The following is an 18,992-nucleotide window of genomic DNA, read 5'->3' as shown; positions in this document are numbered from 1 at the left end:
CACAAAGCACAAACACACATGTACACAGAGCACATACATACATGTGTACACAGAGCACATACACACATGTGTACACAGAGCACATACATACATACATGTGTACACAGAGCACATGTGTACACAGAGTACATACACACATGTGTTCACAGAGCACATACACACGTGTACACAGAGCACATACACACATGTGTACACAAAGCACATACACACGTGTACACAGAGCACATACATACATGTGTACACAGAGCACATACACACATGTGTACACAGAGCACATACACACATGTGTACACAGAGCACATACATACATGTGTACACAAAGCACATACACACGTGTAGACAGAGCACATACACACATGTGTACACAGAGCACATACACACATGTGTACACAGAGCACATACATACATGTGTACACAAAGCACATACACACGTGTACACAGAGCACATACATACATGTATACACAGAGCACATACATACATGTGTACACAGAGCACATACATACATGTATACACAGAGCACATACACACATGTGTACACAGTGCACATACATGCATGTATACACAGAGCACATACTCACATGTGTACACAGAGCACATACTCACATGTGTACACAGAGCACATACTCACATGTGTACACAGATCACATGCACACATGTGTACACAGAGCACATACACACATGTGTAAAGAGAGCACATACATACATGTGTGCACAGAGCACATACACACATGTGTACACAGAGCACATACACACATGTGTACACGGAGCACATACATATGTGTGCACAGAGAACATACTCACATGTGTACACAGAGCACATACATACATGTGTACAGAGTACATACACACATGTGTACACAGAGCACATACATACATGTGTAAAGAGAGCACATACATACATGTGTGCACAGAGCACATACACACATGTGTACACGGAGCACATACACACATGTGTAAAGAGAGCACATACATACATGTGTACACAGAGCACATACATACATGTGTACACAGAGCACATACACACATGTGTAAAGAGAGCACATACATACATGTGTACACAGAGCACATACATCCATGTGTAAAGAGAGCACATACACACATGTGTACACAGAGCACATACACACATGTGTAAAGGTAGCTCATACATATGGGACGGCTGTGGGGTACTCGGTACCGGGCCGGTGTCAGGGGAATGTGTCACAGCGGCGGTGACCCGGTCCGTGGCCCTGGGCGCCCAAATCAATGGTGGTTTGTGATATAGTTTATGTGATAGTTCGGGATGCCACCTGTGGTGTTTGGCAAGCAAGATGTTAAGCCAACGCTGCGTGCAGATCCTCTGGGGCTGATGGTGTGTTGCAGCATGGATGGTGTAGCTCCCCACAGGTGGAGCTGTAACCCTAGGGCAGTGTAATTGCAATAGATGAGGATAGGCGCAGGCGGTGCGAGGAATGCTGGTACCCAGATGTAGCGGTGCTGATGGTGTTGGCGCACAAATGAATGGAAGACACCAGGGCTTGCCGTTCCAAAGCTTTACTCACAGTTTGTGGTACACACTGGTGCCTGCCTCCGTGCCGTGTCCTCCGGGGCAGAGACTCAATCAACCTCCCGGCCAAGTCAGGGTTCTCCTCTCCAACACTCCGCCAACATGTACCTTTCCTGAACGACTCTTCAATTGCGCCTTTTAGTGTGAAGAGCTCCAGTACCGTGGTACTCTGAAGTTCCTCCTGTCAGATGTTCCTAACAACTCTACTTGTATGGCAGACAGCTGTAGCCTCTCTCGGGGACTCCCTTCTCTGGAGTCCTGGCTCTCTATTCATTTGCTGTTGTGCCCCAAGTCTTAGATGGGAGTAGTGCATTTACAGCCAACTACTCCACTGGTGTCTGCTGCAGAACCATAAGTGTCCATACAACCTCGGGGACCGGGTCCCGGCCTTGCGCTGAGAACCTATAGGCAGGGTTCCTCTTCCAACCCACGTCTCCTCTCTGTTCTCCTACTCCTTCATTCCATACTGATCCTTCTCTCTCTTATGAAAACTTAGGTTGCAGTTCTACGTCTTTCTCCTTCTGTTCCTTTCCCGTGCCAGCTGGCTCAGGTCACTGAGGCAGCTGCAGCACTCCTTCCTCCATCCCTTCTTCCAGGGATCCTCACTCCTATCTGACTGTCTTCTTACCCGCCTGACCTTCTGCCAGGCTGAACCCGTAATTCTAAACCTTCCAAACCTTTTATATGAATCTCAACTCCACCCACCTCCCAGCACATCTCGTGTTACGAAGCAAGGACCCACGAAAGGTGCTCTGCTACCCTCTAAGTATGGAGCCGCAATATGGTCCTGCTGAACTATCCTGTGTGTGGGATGCAGGTGTTGGAGTGTGGAAAGGAGTTCCCAACTTACCTAGGTGGTGGGGCACTACACCTTAGGAGAAGGTGCAGTACCTTTGTGGCGACTGAGCCTCAGGGGCGCCACATACCCCCCATTGAACACAGCACGTCCACAAGTTGCAATGTAACAAAGTAGACAGCAAAGAAACATACACAAATTTTGTAATGCATAACAAACTTTTCTTATACTAATCTTCCTAGTATAGGAGGTACTCATCTTGAACGTTACAAACAATTCTATCTTAAATTCTATCTAAAATTTTTAATTCTAAGTGCAATTCTTAATTCAAAGTGCTATTCTCTGTAACACATTTTTCTCTCTTCCTCTAGACGCAAGACGCTGATCGCAAGTACCTGGTCTGTCACCTCTCACTTTCAAATCTTTATTCATATCACTCATCTCTACATCAGACATTCCTAATTCTTCTATAAAAGCCATTTCTCAGTTACTAATACTCTTATAAAACACATTATCAACAATAAAACATTTCAAAGATTTTTGTAAGTGCTGGACACCGCTCCCAGCCGGGATCTCTTGCAGTGTTCTTTGAGGTAGACATCATGTTCGAAAAGTGTCCATGCAAAACATCATCTTCGCAAAGTGTCCTTATGTAAAACATTATCTTCGCAAAGTGTCTTTTATATGTAAAACCAAGAGAGGGCACCTAAAGAGGTGCAACTATTTACAAGTAAGAGTTTTTGGATCACTCCAAGTTCATGATCGCTAGTTCAAAATTGAAGAACGCCACCAATAAACAGGGCAACTCGGGGAAAAACAAAACCATGATATGCAAAAAAAAAAGGCACAACTGGTGCAACAAACCCTCCTGGGTAACGAGAGTTACTGTAAATTTCTAATTGTGGTCCCCTTCTTGGGTTCTGGAAGCCAAACTGGGACTGTCCTCATGTTCAAGGTAGTCATTGACAATCTTTAAGTATTCTTCTTCCCAAGGTGTCAAGCCAGGGATCTTTGGTTTGGGCTGCCGGACTGGAGCTGATGCAAGAGCAGCCTGGTTCCTGGGAGCAGGTACCTGAGCAGTCGGGGTGGCAACGGTGGGTGGAGGGGCAGCAACAGGTCGCTTCGGCTTGTACCTATCAATAAGCTCTCCTGGAATACGACGTACATTCAGGGCATACCATCCCCTGAGCCCCTCATGCCGGGTGAATGTCACATATTCCCCAGGCTGCAGGTCTCTGTCAGGATGTCCCTTCGTCAGATGTGACTCGACATCCCTCCTGTTAAAGAACAAGTCACTGATTCTCTTGGCGTCTGCAATAAATCCAAAACCCCTCTCCTTGTTCACATTCAGCACTTGCCACCATCCAGCTGCATCCGGGGGCCGTAATGACCAGCACGGGCCCTCTCCTTGCGGTCCAGTTCTGGGTCTCGTATCGCTAGCCGGCGCTGCTCCCTCTCCCGGTATTCAGCTGCCAGCTGCCGGATAGTGGCCAGACATCCTGCCCAGTTCTCTTCTTCCTCCCGCTCTTCCCGGTACCTGCTCTCTCCCACGGGACTAGCATCCCGGTCCCCGACCAGATCCAGTACGACCTGGCCAGCCGCTGCATCCGCGGTACACCCCAGGGCCTTCCCAGGTGGAGGGACATCTGACATACCTGGGGCCTCCTGGCGGTGCGGCCTCTGATCCGGTGCAGGCTTGATCACCGGAATGGTCGGTCCGGGTGCTGGCGGTGGTGGTGCCGATGGCGGTTCCGGGTCCGCGGGGGCCTCGGTAGGGTCATGCGCAACCGCGACAGTTCCAGGCAATAGCGTGGCTTCAGCTCCCGGGGTCTCTTCTGGGTGGGCCGCGACCAGCTGTATGGACAGTTGGGAGATATAGACCGGCGCCGCCTGAGGATAGTCCGGTGCAGCGGTGGAATGGGTACCGCAGGCATAGGCCCCTCCCGGGCATGTTGCCGGTTCAGCCTCTCCAAGGCCTTCTGTCTCAGCTGCAGCCGGGTGGTCAGCTCAACTATCTCCTCCTCCAGCTGCCGGCGGTTCATCTCTTAGATCGGGTCGGAGCCTTCAGCCATGGTGCCAGGGAGATCCGTTTCCCCGCGCTCCACAGGCCTCCTTCCCTCACTTTCCAAAATGGCGTTCTGGCGTTCTTCTTCCTGCCTCGGCCCCTTTCCCGCCACTGGCTTTTTCTGCCCCTCCTTCCTGGGGCGGCGTCTTCTTCCAGCGCCTCCATACCAAGCCAGTATATGAACCCCTCGGGGGGTGGGCCATGTTGCTGTCACATAGTAATTCAGGCAGGGAAGGCCCAATACTCTTCGCGGTCGTTTCCTAGGACCTCCCATCTCTTCACGTCCTTCTTCTCCGCGCCAGCGGCCATTTCTAATGTCCATTTTACAGTCTATTAAATTAGGTCTTCTGCATTTTCAAAAGTTCAAAGTCTCACAAATTTCAGGCGCACAGAACCCGTTGGTATCGGGTCTCGTCATCCTGTTCGTGACGCTAAAAATTGGGTTGCCCTCCCAGGGCTGTGGGGTACTCGGTACCGGGCCGGTGTCAGGGGGAAATGTGTCACCGCGGCGGTGACCCGGTCCGTGGCCCTGGGCACCCAATATCAATGGTGGTTTGTGATATAGTTTATTTGATAGTTTGTGACACCACCTGTGGTGTTTGGCAAGCAAGATGTTAAGCCAACGCTGCGTGCAGGTCCTCTGGGGCTGATGGTGTGTTGCAGCATGGATGGTGTAGCTCCCCACAAGTGAAGCTGTAACCCCAGGGCAGTGTAGTTGCAATAGATGAGGATAGGCGCAGGCGGTGTGAGGAATGCTGGTACCCAGATGTAGCGGTGCTGACGGTGTTGGCGCACAAATAAATGGAAGACACCAGGGCTTGCAGTTCCAAAGCTTTACTCACAGTTCGTGGTACACACTGGTGCCTGCCTCCGTGCCGTGTCCTCCGGGGCAGAGACTCAATCAACCTCCCGGCCAAGTCAGGGTTCTCCTCTCCAACACTCCGCCAACATGTACCTTTCCTGAATGACTCCTCTATTGCGTCTTAAGGTGTGAAGAGCTCCAGTACTGTGGTACTCTGGAGTTCCTCCTGTCAGATGTTCCTAACAACTCTACTTGTATGACAGACAGCTGTAGCCTCTCTCGGGGACTCCTTTCTCCACAGTCCTGGCTCTCTATTCAGCTGCTGTTGTGCCCCAAGTCTTAGATGGGAGTAGTGCATTTACAGCCAACTACTCCACCGGTGTCTGCTGCAGAACCATAAGTGTCCATACAACCTCGGAGACCGGGCCCCGGCCTTGCACTGAGAACCTATAGGCAGGGCTCCTCTTCCAACCCACGTCTCCTCTCTGTTCTCCTACTCCTTCGTTCCGTACTGATCCTTCTCTCTCTTATGGAAGCTTTGGTTGCAGTTCTACGTCTTTCTCCTTCTGTTCCTTTCCCGTGCCAGCTGGCTCAGGTCACTGAGGCAGCTGCAGCACTCCTTCCTCCATCCCTTCTTCCAGGGATCCTCACTCCTATCTGACTGTCTTCTTACCCGCCTGACCTTCTGCCAGACTGAACCCGTAACTCTAAACCTTCCAAACCTTTTATATATCTCAACTCCACCCACCTCCCAGCACATCTCGTGTTACGAAGCAAGGACCCACGAAAGGTGCTCTGCTACCCTCAAAGCATGGAGCCGCAATGGGGTCAGTGCTGAACTATCCTGTGTGTGGGGTGCAGGTGTTGGAGTGTGGAAAGGAGTTCCCAACTTACCTAGGCGGTGGGGCACTACACCTTAGGAGAAGGTGCAGTACCTCTGTGGCGACTGAGCCTCAGGGGTGCCACACATACATGTGTACACAGAGTACATACACACATGTGTAAAGAGAGCACATACACACATGTGTACACAGAGCACATACACACGTGTACACAGAGCACATACACACATGTGTACACAGAGCACATACACACGTGTACACAGAGCACATACACACATGTGTAAAGAGAGCACATACACACATGTGTACACAGAGCACATACACACATGTGTACACAGAGCACATACACACGTGTACACAGAGCACATACAGACATGTGTACACAGAGCACATACAGACATGTGTACACAGAGCACATACACACGTGTACACAGAGCACATACACACATGTGTACACAGAGCACATACAGACATGTGTACGCAGAGCACATACAGACGTGTACACAGAGCACATACACACGTGTACACAGAGCACATACACACATGTGTACGCAGAGCACATACAGACATGTGTACGCAGAGCACATACAGACATGTGTACGCAGAGCACATACACACATGTGTACGCAGAGCACATACACACATGTGTACACAGAGCACATACACACATGTGTACACAGAGCACATACACACATGTATACACAGAGCACATACATACATGTGTACACAGAGCACATACAGACGTGTACACAGAGCACATACAGACGTGTACACAGAGCACATACACACGTGTACACAGAGCACATACACACATGTATACACAGAGCACATACATACATGTGTACACAGAGCACATACAGACGTGTACACAGAGCACATACACACGTGTACACAGAGCACATACACACGTGTACACAGAGCACATACACACGTGTACGCAGAGCACATACACACATGTGTACGCAGAGCACATACAGACGTGTACACAGAGCACATACAGACGTGTACACAGAGCACATACATACATGTGTACACAGAGCACATACACACATGTATACACAGAGCACATACATACATGTGTACACAGAGCACATACAGACGTGTACACAGAGCACATACAGACGTGTACACAGAGCACATACACACGTGTACACAGAGCACATACACACGTGTACGCAGAGCACATACACACGTGTACGCAGAGCACATACACACATGTGTACGCAGAGCACATACACACATGTGTACACAGAGCACATACACACATGTGTACACAGAGCACATACACACATGTGTACACAGAGCACATACACACATGTATACACAGAGCACATACAAACGTGTACACAGAGCACATACAGACGTGTACACAGGGCACATACACACATGTGTACACAGAGCACATACACACATGTGTACACAGAGCACATACACACATGTGTACACAGAGCACATACACACGTGTACACAGAGCACATACACACATGTGTACGCAGAGCACATACAGACATGTGTACGCAGAGCACATACAGACATGTGTACGCAGAGCACATACACACATGTGTACGCAGAGCACATACACACATGTGTACGCAGAGCACATACACACATGTGTACACAGAGCACATACACACATGTGTACACAGAGCACATACACACATGTATACACAGAGCACATACATACATGTGTACACAGAGCACATACAGACGTGTACACAGAGCACATACACACGTGTACACAGAGCACATACACACGTGTACACAGAGCACATACACACATGTATACACAGAGCACATACATACATGTATACACAGAGCACATACAGACGTGTACACAGAGCACATACACACGTGTACACAGAGCACATACATACATGTGTACACAGAGCACATACACACATGTATACACAGAGCACATACATACATGTGTACACAGAGCACATACAGACGTGTACACAGAGCACATACAGACGTGTACACAGAGCACATACACACGTGTACGCAGAGCACATACACACGTGTACGCAGAGCACATACACACATGTGTACGCAGAGCACATACATGTGTACGCAGAGCACATACACACATGTGTACACAGAGCACATACACACGTGTACACAGAGCACATACACACATGTGTACACAGAGCACATACACACATGTGTACACAGAGCACATACACACGTGTACACAGAGCACATACATACATGTGTACACAGGGCACATACACACATGTGTACACAGAGCACATACACACATGTGTACACAGAGCACATACACACATGTGTACACAGAGCACATACACACATGTGTACACAGAGCACATACAGACGTGTACACAGAGCATATACAGACGTGTACACAGAGCACATACAGACGTGTACACAGAGCACATACAGACGTGTACACAGAGCACATACAGACATGTGTACACAGAGCACATACAGACATGTGTACACAGAGCACATACACACGTGTACACAGAGCACATACAGACGTGTACACAGAGCACATACAGACGTGTACACAGAGCACATACACACATGTGTACACAGAGCACATACAGACATGTGTACACAGAGCACATACACACATGTGTACACAGAGCACATACAGACATGTGTACGCAGAGCACATACAGACATGTGTACACAGAGCACATACACACGTGTACACAGAGCACATACACACATGTGTACGCAGAGCACATACAGACATGTGTACGCAGAGCACATACAGACATGTGTACGCAGAGCACATACACACATGTGTACACAGAGCACATACACACATGTGTACACAGAGCACATACACACATGTATACACAGAGCACATACATACATGTGTACACAGAGCACATACAGACGTGTACACAGAGCACATACAGACGTGTACACAGAGCACATACACACATGTGTACGCAGAGCACATACAGACATGTGTACGCAGAGCACATACACACATGTTTACACAGAGCACATACACACATGTGTACACAGAGCACATACACACATGTGTACACAGAGCACATACACACATGTGTACACAGAGCACATACAGACGTGTACACAGAGCACATACACACATGTGTACACAGAGCACATACACACATGGGTACACAGAGCACATACACACATGTGTACACAGAGCACATACACACATGGGTACACAGAGCACATACACACATGTGTACACAGAGCACATACACACATGTATACACAGAGCACATACACACATGGGTACACAGAGCACATACACACATGGGTACACAGAGCACATACACACATGTGTACACAGAGCACATACACACATGGGTACACAGAGCACATACACACATGGGTACACAGAGCACATACACACATGTGTACACAGAGCACATACACACATGGGTACACAGAGCACATACACACATGGGTACACAGAGCACATACACACATGTGTACACAGAGCACATACACACATGTGTACACAGAGCACATACAGACGTGTACACAGAGCACATACACACATGTGTACACAGAGCACATACACACATGGGTACACAGAGCACATACACACATGTGTACACAGAGCACATACACACATGGGTACACAGAGCACATACACACATGTGTACACAGAGCACATACACACATGTATACACAGAGCACATACACACATGGGTACACAGAGCACATACACACATGTGTACACAGAGCACATACACACATGGGTACACAGAGCACATACACACATGGGTACACAGAGCACATACACACATGGGTACACAGAGCACATACACACATGGGTACACAGAGCACATACACACATGGGTACACAGAGCACATACACACATGGGTACACAGAGCACATACACACATGTGTACACAGAGCACATACATACATGTGTACACAGAGCACATACACACATGTGTACACAGAGCACATACACACATGTGTACACAGAGCACATACACACATGTGTACACAGAGCACATACATACATGTATACACAAAGCACATACACACACGTATATACACACACATGTATACACAGAGCACTCTCACATGTTAGTACACATCCATACACACACGTATACACATCACACATGTTTGTGAAGCTAAGGTAGTGGACGACCCCTTTAATCCTAATTCCGATGTTAGTTTTTCATGTATGAGCACTGTCAGTGTATTTCATAGACAGAATGCCGTATAGTCTATGGGACTGTTCACATAGAGCATTTTTTTGTTGGACTGAGTGGTCGCGCAAGATTCTGGAGACACGACCGATTCTCATCCGAGTGTAAAATTACCAATGCAAGTCTATGGGCTCTTGAATTGAAAAAATTGGAGAACACTCTGACGCCATCCGCGAGCTGTCCGTTTTTCATGGACTGGTTGATACGAGAAGCTGACAATAAGTGCAGCGGTTTTTTTTCTTCCAAGTTAAACTAATGAAACTTGACCAAACTCTAATGGTAGAAATTGACACGGCCCAAACTCTGATCGAAAACACTGGCGGAATCTGGAACGTTTTTCTTGTGCAAGAAAATCACTGATATCCGAATAAGCTCAGATATGGTCTATGTCTGTAAGGACACCAGCTGCAGCAGGAGCCTCCCCCCACTGTCTCATGGACCCGGATTCATTGGGGTGAGTGCATTGTCCAGATTCTGGTGCATTTGTATTTGTGCCCAGTATCAGCCTCTGACAACCACTGAGAACATTGCAAATCAAGAGGAACAAAACCCATGTAAGTGTGGTCTGATAATGTGCACAGGAAGGACAATCATCACCCTCATCACTATCATCATCATCATTATTCCTGCTACCATCATCTCATCACGATTCATCACACATCACCTTCACGAGATCAAAGTCCTCAACATTATTCATCATTCTCCATCGTCTCATAAGCATCATTCCCACCATCCTCTTCACCATCATTATTCTTATCATCACCCCCAACATGTACCATCACCGTGCATTCTCCTCCTCTTCATCATTGTCCTTATTTATCTTATCATCACCCTCCTCATTACCAGCCTCATTGTTCTTCTTACCATCATCCATCATTTTTTCTCTATCTTCTCTCGATCCTCATCATCTTATTACGTGCTATAATCACACCACCCATCATCATGGCCTTCATCATCCTTCATGTTACCATCATCATGTCTCCTCACCATCATCAGTATCATTGATCATAGTCCTCACGTTATGATACTTATCATCTCCCCTATTTACTGTCCTCCTCTCTTTATGATGTGTAATCATCTTCCTCCTTCTCATCATCACCATCCCCCATATTTACCATCATCAGTCAGTTTTTATAAAAAAAACAAGAAATATTTTCAGCTTCTAAGTTTATTTGTAACTTTGTATCTCTGGGAATAATTCCCTGCTCCCTTGTATCACCTTGTGTCTGACAATGAGAAGTAACGTTATTCCTGAGATGTCAGCGCAGTGTCTGATTCCACCAGTGGAGATCTTCCCTTCTCATCGATTTCAGTTCCATTTTGGGTCTGGGCCTTTCTCCCGATTACAGAACACCCCCCCGGCGGACAACGCTTCTTCGTCCACGGTTTTCTACTAGACCTCTTCACACGGACGTCCTGGAAGGGAACAGAGCAATGAAGCACCGAAGACATGGAGAAGTTCAGTAGAGCAGGGTCCACCTGTCCTTCCTCCCCTTTTACTGGTCAGTTTTACTACTTTAGCTTGTCATTAGTCAGCTACGGTGGTCAGAGAAGAGCTTTGTTTGCCATGTCATTCCCCCAGCTCCCATGGATTATACTCATGTTCCATCCTGTGTCTCCATCTATAGATTTTACCGCCCCCTCCATGCACAGATTCGCCCTTTCTCCATTGTCACTGGTATTGTGTCAGCCATTCCTGATTCATAAAGTACAGTTACTGGGGTCCTGCAGACCCTGGATCCTCTTCTCCTAGCAGAGGCAAACTCTTCCATTAGGGCCTTCCTTCTCCAGCCTTGTACCAGAGAAGTGCAGTGATAGTGTATGAGCGACCAGATCCCGTCCATGTACCATTGCGGCTTGCACAATGTTGGACACGATCGGTGATTGGTTTCAGGGTAATCTTAGGTCAGATCTGCAGTAACTGAGGATGGATCCTTCCTGGAGCTAAGCGCCAGAAATTAGAGTCTCTTTACACCAATTGGTCTCTCTCCACATGGAGAAATGTTACCTCTTAGAGCCACTGTCAAAGGCCTCTCACCCAGCCAAATAATTTCTCCTGCTTTGCACTGATGAGGAGCAAGCACACTGAAACACTTGTCTGCAAATAAAGTTTCCGGTTTGGCTTTTTATTTTAAAGGGGTTGTCCAGTATAAAACTACAAGTTTTCCAGCCACTTTATATGACTGCAGACTTGTGAATAGTCTCATCGCATGCACTACGCACTGTGCGAATTCTCCAGGAACGGCGGTCACATTGGCGATTTGCATACTCCCCGCCACAACCTGACTAGATGTGAACGGCTTCGCTCAGTGCGAGTGCATTGAGGGACCCTGGAACCAGTCTAGTTGTATTGTGGCTGGGTGTATGCACTTGAGGTCACGTGACTGCCATGCCCGGAGCTGACGCCGGAGAATCGTCACAGTATGCAATTTGTGTGATAAAAGGATTCACAAATTTGCCATCACATAACCGCAAACATCGTTTTAAACAAAAGGAGAAACGTTACCCCTTAGACCTGCAGAAATAAGAATCCTGACATTCCTGGCAGAAACCAATAATTACTGCATGTGTTACCTCTGCAAGCGACACAGATGGTGACGGATGAGGGAGACTGACAAGAAAAAGCAGCAACGTGCAGAAGATCACAGTGTCTTCTACTAGATCCTCTGAAGATCAAGGTGCATGAACCCAGAGCTATGGGACCATCAGAAAAACTAGTACAAAATGCAGGAAACATTGAGGGGATATTCACTGTAAACGCTGCTTTACCTTGGTCTGAGTTATGCACAGTATGTCCTCAGGGTTCTCATCACTCAGATCCACAGAACAAATCTTCACATCCTGCAAAAAAAGATACAGGAAATATCAGCTGTCAAGCGTATTAATCGGTAATATACAACTTCTCAGTCCTGAAAATAATACAAGTCCTGGTTCATAATGTTCCCGTATCAAGGCTTCCAGCTAAACCCCCAAAAATGGGATTCAGATGGATCCCCCAATAGACCTCCAGAAGAGGCATTCTGGGGCAGAGATAGGATCTGGCTTGGCTCTGGGATTGATGGGAGGATACAGGTGCTCGGCCCAATGGTAGAGGCAATCCTGCATTCAGTATTAGCAGGACGCGGTCACATAGTGTTTGCGTCTGCATGTCGGCCACGGCATACGTGCACCTGTGCATTAATTACAGGCTATGCGAGCGCTGGACGATATTTTCGTGCATTGGGTAGTGGGGTTGGGTGTCTGCCCCCCTAACATTTTCGCACACTGCGTTCCTAATGCATTTTTTTCCATGACTTTCCAAACATGTGATGAAATTGTTGTGTTTTTACTGTGTTTTTGGAAAATCACAGCTAAAAAAAAGGAATAAAACATTAGGAACGCAGCGTGTAATTACTGCCTAAGGGTTTGTGCACACAAAGTTTCTTGAGCTCCTCTGCTTCAAAAAAACTCCTGAAAAATTGCTGAAAACTAAAACGTTTGAAAGAGTTTTCCTGCTCATTTGCTGTTCATATGCAAAAGAGAAAACTAAACAAGAACGTGAGGTCATTTCTGTGATGATAAAAACTCCAAACTAAATGATGTTCTCGGCTGCACAGCGCTTTGGAGAAAATACAAAAAGTTCCAAAACTTCTTCAGGAAAAGAGAAACTTTTCCAAAAAGTCCCGTAAGAAGGAGCGTTTCCTGAAGCGGTTTTCGCATTGTTTGCGACAGCTCTCCTTCTCAGGCGTCACACTGATAATCGGGGCCACCCGGATCATATAGACATATCCTGTATACTGGGCACGTTGTGACTTCTCTCCAGTTACATGTTTATCACTGAGCGCGGAGCAGGACGGGGCGATACTTTCTCTCCGCTACAGAACGTCTTTTCTTACAGTTTTCTGCTTTTTCTCACTATTTCCGTTACTTACTCCGTCCGGCTTGAAATCACACTGAGATAAATCCGGATTCTCAGATTTCAGGCACGCCGTCTCTTTAAGGATGAAGGATCTTCTCTCTGACTTTTCACCTTCCTGTTGAAATAAAAAAGGAAAGAAAAAAAGAGAAAGAAACAAAAATTCCATTATTACAAATATATAGAAAAGTCTACTCCAGTCACACACAAAGCTGCAGAGACAGAGCCTCTGGATTCCTTGTGCATTGTGGGTGCTTAGGTGAGTTACACATCCAGGGCTCGGCTGTCACATGACTTCCCATCAGGATCAGCTTTGGATGTGAATGGAGCTTTATATGCAAATATCTAATATACATAGCAAGCTGTAAGTGAAATGCATTCTGGGTAACTCCCCATAATCAGTGCTTTACCTCTGGTGGAGCAATGTGGATCTGGTCCAGGGATTTGTATAAGTATGTGACCCCCTCCTTCTGGTTGTAGAGGTCGGTGATGTCTCCTATAGATCTTCCATCTTTGATCCCCGGCTCTGCAGTGTCAGAGAGACAGCCGTGTAATGTGACAGCAGAGACCAGCAGCAGAGACAGCCTCCAGCTCCTCATCATGGCCTCTGTCAGGGGTAATGTCCGCGCCCCGCTCGGCTATTCTCTGTTATTGAGCCTCAAGTTCCTCATATTCCTGCTTCCTCGGAATGTAACAACTCATAACAGTGTTACTCAGGTCTCCACAGAGCTGCTCATTGTGGAGACCGTTCTGGGGTCCACATTTATGTCAGAGTATGAGGACTTAATGTATCTACAGGGTCCAGTCCGGCGTCTGTATTTTATAAATGGGTCCCGTCCGGGGTCTGTATTTTATAAATGGGTCCGGTCTGGGGTCTGTATTTTATAAATGGGTCCGGTCCGGGGTCTGTATTTTATAAATGGGTCCGGTCTGGGGTCTGTATTTTATAAATGGGTCCGGTCCGGGGTCTGTATTTTATAAATGGGTCCGGTCTGGGGTCTGTATTTTATAAATGGGTCCGGTCTGGGGTCTGTATTTTATAAATGGGTCCGGTCCGGGGTCTGTATATTATAAATGGGTCCGGTCCGGGGTCTGTATTTTATAAATGGGTCTGGTCCGGGGTCTGTATTTTATAAATGGGTCCGGTCCGGGGTCTGTATTTTATAAATGGGTCCGGTCCGGGGTCTGTATTTTATAAATGGGTCCGGTCTGGGGTCTGTATGTTATAAATGGGTCCGGTCCGGGGTCTGTATTTTATAAATGGGTCCGGTCCGGGGTCTGTATTTTATAAATGGGTCCGGTCCGGGGTCTGTATTTTATAAATGGGTCCGGTCCGGGGTCTGTATTTTATAAATGGGTCCCGTCCGGGGTCTGTATTTTATAAATGGGTCCGGTCTGGGGTCTGTATGTTATAAATGGGTCCGGTCCGGGGTCTGTATTTTATAGAATCATAGAATCATAGAATCATAGAATCGTAGAGTTGGAAGGGACCTCCTGGGCCATCTGGTCCAACCCCCTGCTCAAAGCAGGATTCGCTAAATCATCCCAGTCAGATGTCTGTCCAGCCTCTGTTTGAAGACTTCCATTGAAGGAGAACTCACCACTTCTCGTGGCAGCTTGTTCCACTCATTGATCACTCTAACTGTCAAAAAGTTTTTTCTAATATCTAATCTGTGTCTCCTCCCCTTCAGTTTCATCCCATTGCTTCTAGTCTTTCCTTGTACAAATGAGAATAAAGTTGATCCTTCTACAATGTGACAGCCCTTTAGATATTTGTAGACAGCTATTAAGTCTCCTCTCAGTCTTCTCTTTTGCAAACTAAACATTCCCAAATCCTGCAACCTTTCCTCATAAGACAGGGTTTGCAGACCGGTCACCATTCTGGTCGCTCTTTTCTGAACTTGCTCCAGTTTGTTGATAATGACTTCACATGATCTAGACTGTATGCTTCTGTTAATACATCCTAGAATTGCATTTGCCTTTTTTGCTGCTGCATCACACTGTTGACTCATATTCAGTCTGTGATCTATTAGTATACCCAAGTCTTTTTCACATGTGCTGTCACTTAGCCCTATTCCTCCCATTGTGTATATGCTTTTTTCATTTTTAGTGTCCAGATGTAGTACTTTGCATTTCTCCCTGTTAAAAACCATTCTGTTAGTTGCTGCCCACTTCTCCAGTTTATTTAAATCTTTTTGAATCCTCTCTCTCTCTTCTCCAGTATTAGCTATCCCTCCTAGCTTTGTGTCATCAGCAAATTTAATCAGTGTACCCTCAATTCCTTCATCTAAATCGTTGATAAAGATGTTGAACAATACAGGGCCCAGGACAGAGCCCTGTGGTACCCCACTTGAGACATTCTTCCAACTGGATGTGCAGCCATTTACGACCACTCTTTGGGTCCGATCACTAAGCCAGTTATGAATCCACCTAACAGTTGCCTTGTCCATTCCATACTTAGTCAGTTTTTCAATAAGGATTGTATGAGAGACTTTGTCAAATGCTTTGCTGAAGTCAAGATATACTATATCTACAGCATTTCCTTGATCCACCCAATCAGTGATACCGTCATAGAAGGAAATTAAGTTAGTCTGACATGACTTATTAGAATCATAGAATCATAGAATCGTAGAGTTGGAAGGGACCTCCTGGGCCATCTGGTGCAACCCCCTGCTCAAAGCAGGATTCGCTAAATCATCCCAGTCAGATGTCTGTCCAGCCTCTGTTTGAAGACTTCCATTGAAGGAGAACTCACCACTTCTCGTGGCAGCCTGTTCCACTCATTGATCACTCTAACTGTCAAAAAGTTTTTTCTAATATCTAATCTGTGTCTCCTCCCATTCAGTTTCATCCCATTGCTTCTAGTCTTTCCTTGTGCAAATGAGAATAAAGTTGATCCTTCTACAATGTGACAGCCCTTTAGATATTTGTAGACAGCTATTAAGTCTCCTCTCAGTCTTCTCTTTTGCAAACTAAACATTCCCAATTCCTGCAACCCTTCCTCATAAGACAGGGTTTGCAGACCGGTCACCATTCTGGTCGCTCTTTTCTGAACTTGCTCCAGTTTGTTGATGTCTTTTTTAAAATGTGGCGCCCAAAACTGGACACAATATTCCAGATGAGGTCTGACCAAAGAGGAGTAGAGGGAAATAATGACTTCACGTGATCTAGACTGTATGCTTCTGTTAATACATCCTAGAATTGCATTTGCCTTTTTTGCTGCTGCATCACACTGTTGACTCATATTCAGTCTGTGATCTATAAATGGGTCCGGTCCGGGGTCTGTATTTTATAAATGGGTCCGGTCCGGGGTCTGTATTTTATAAATGGGTCCGGTCCGGGGTCTGTTTTTTATAAATGGGTCCCGTCCGGGGTCTGTATTTTATAAATGGGTCCGGTCCGGGGTCTGTATTTTATAAATGGGTCCGGTCCGGGGTCTGTATTTTATAAATGGGTCCGGTCCGGGGTCTGTATTTTATAAATGGGTCCGGTCCGGGGTCTGTATTTTATAAATGGGTCTGGTCCGGGGTCTGTATTTTATAAATGGGTCCGGTCCGGGGTCTGTATATTATAAATGGGTCCGGTCCGGGGTCTGTATTTTATAAATGGGTCCGGTCCGGGGTCTGTATTTTATAAATGGGTCCGGTCCGGGGTCTGTATTTTATAAATGGGTCCGGTCCGGGGTCTGTATTTTATAAATGGGTCCGGTCTGGGGTCTGTATGTTATAAATGGGTCCGGTCCGGGGTCTGTATTTTATAAATGGGTCCGGTCCGGGGTCTGTATTTTATAAATGGGTCCGGTCCGGGGTCTGTATTTTATAAATGGGTCCGGTCCGGGGTCTGTATTTTATAAATGGGTCCGGTCCGGGGTCTGTATTTTATAAATGGGTCCGGTCTGGGGTCTGTATGTTATAAATGGGTCCGGTCCGGGGTCTGTATTTTATAAATGGGTCCGGTCCGGGGTCTGCATTTTATAAATGGGTCCGGTTCGGGGTCTGTATTTTATAAATGGGTCCGGTCCGGGGTCTGTATTTTATAAATGGGTCCCGTCCGGGGTCTGTATTTTATAAATGGGTCCGGTCTGGGGTCTATATGTTATAAATGGGTCCGGTCCGGGGTCTGTATTTTATAAATGGGTCCGGTCCGGGGTCTGTATTTTATAAATGGGTCCGGTCCGGGGTCTGTATTTTATAAATGGGTCCGGTCCGGGGTCTGTATTTTATAAATGGGTCCCGTCCGGGGTCTGTATTTTATAAATGGGTCCCGTCCGGGGTCTGTATTTTATAAATGGGTCCGGTCCGGGGTCTGTATTTTATGAATGGGTCCGGTCTGGGGTCTGTATTTTATAAATGGGTCCGGTCTGGGGTCTGTATTTTATAAATGGGTCCGGTCCGGGGTCTGTATTTTATGAATGGGTCCGGTCCGGGGTCTGTATTTTATAAATGGGTCCGGTCTGGGGTCTGTATTTTATAAATGGGTCCGGTCCGGGGTCTGTATGTTATAAATGGGTCCGGTCTGGGGTCTGTATTTTATAAATGGGTCCGGTCTGGGGTCTGTATGTTATAAATGGGTCTGGTCTGGGGTCTGTATGTTATAAATGGGTCCGGTTCGGGGTCTGTATTTTATAAATGGGTCCGGTCTGGGGTCTGTATTTTATAAATGGGTCCGGTCCGGGGTCTGTATTTTATAAATGGGTCCCGTCCGGCGTCTGTATTTTATAAATGGGTCCCATCCAGGGTCTGTATTTTATAAATGGGTCCGGTCTGGGGTCTGTATGTTATAAATGGGTCCGGTCTGGGGTCTGTATTTTATAAATGGGTCCCGTCCGGGGTCTGTATTTTATAAATGGGTCCCGTCCGGGGTCTGTAT

General features: G+C 46.8%; 1 protein-coding gene across 1 annotated transcript; it reads right to left on the bottom strand.

The window, feature by feature from the left end:
- Positions 1 to 11,378: 11,378 nt before the first annotated feature.
- LOC141054011 (cathelicidin-related antimicrobial peptide Bf-CRAMP-like) lies at positions 11,379 to 14,756 on the bottom strand. The gene is made up of 4 exons (XM_073551152.1): positions 14,534 to 14,756; positions 14,140 to 14,241; positions 12,998 to 13,069; positions 11,379 to 11,644 (listed from the first exon to the last, which is right to left on the bottom strand). The coding sequence occupies exons 1-4, from the start codon at positions 14,723 to 14,725 to the stop codon at positions 11,474 to 11,476; spliced, it is 537 nt and encodes a 178-aa protein (XP_073407253.1). The 5' UTR covers positions 14,726 to 14,756; the 3' UTR covers positions 11,379 to 11,473.
- Positions 14,757 to 18,992: the final 4,236 nt, after the last annotated feature.

Source organism: Dendrobates tinctorius, unplaced genomic scaffold (assembly GCF_039654945.1).
Source record: "Dendrobates tinctorius isolate UK_male_01 unplaced genomic scaffold, ASM3965494v1 ptg000173l, whole genome shotgun sequence".
NCBI classification, from domain to species: Eukaryota; Metazoa; Chordata; class Amphibia; order Anura; family Dendrobatidae; genus Dendrobates; species Dendrobates tinctorius.
The sequence above is the reverse complement of the archived record's forward strand: the minus strand, read 5'-3'. Positions and strand labels throughout refer to the sequence as shown.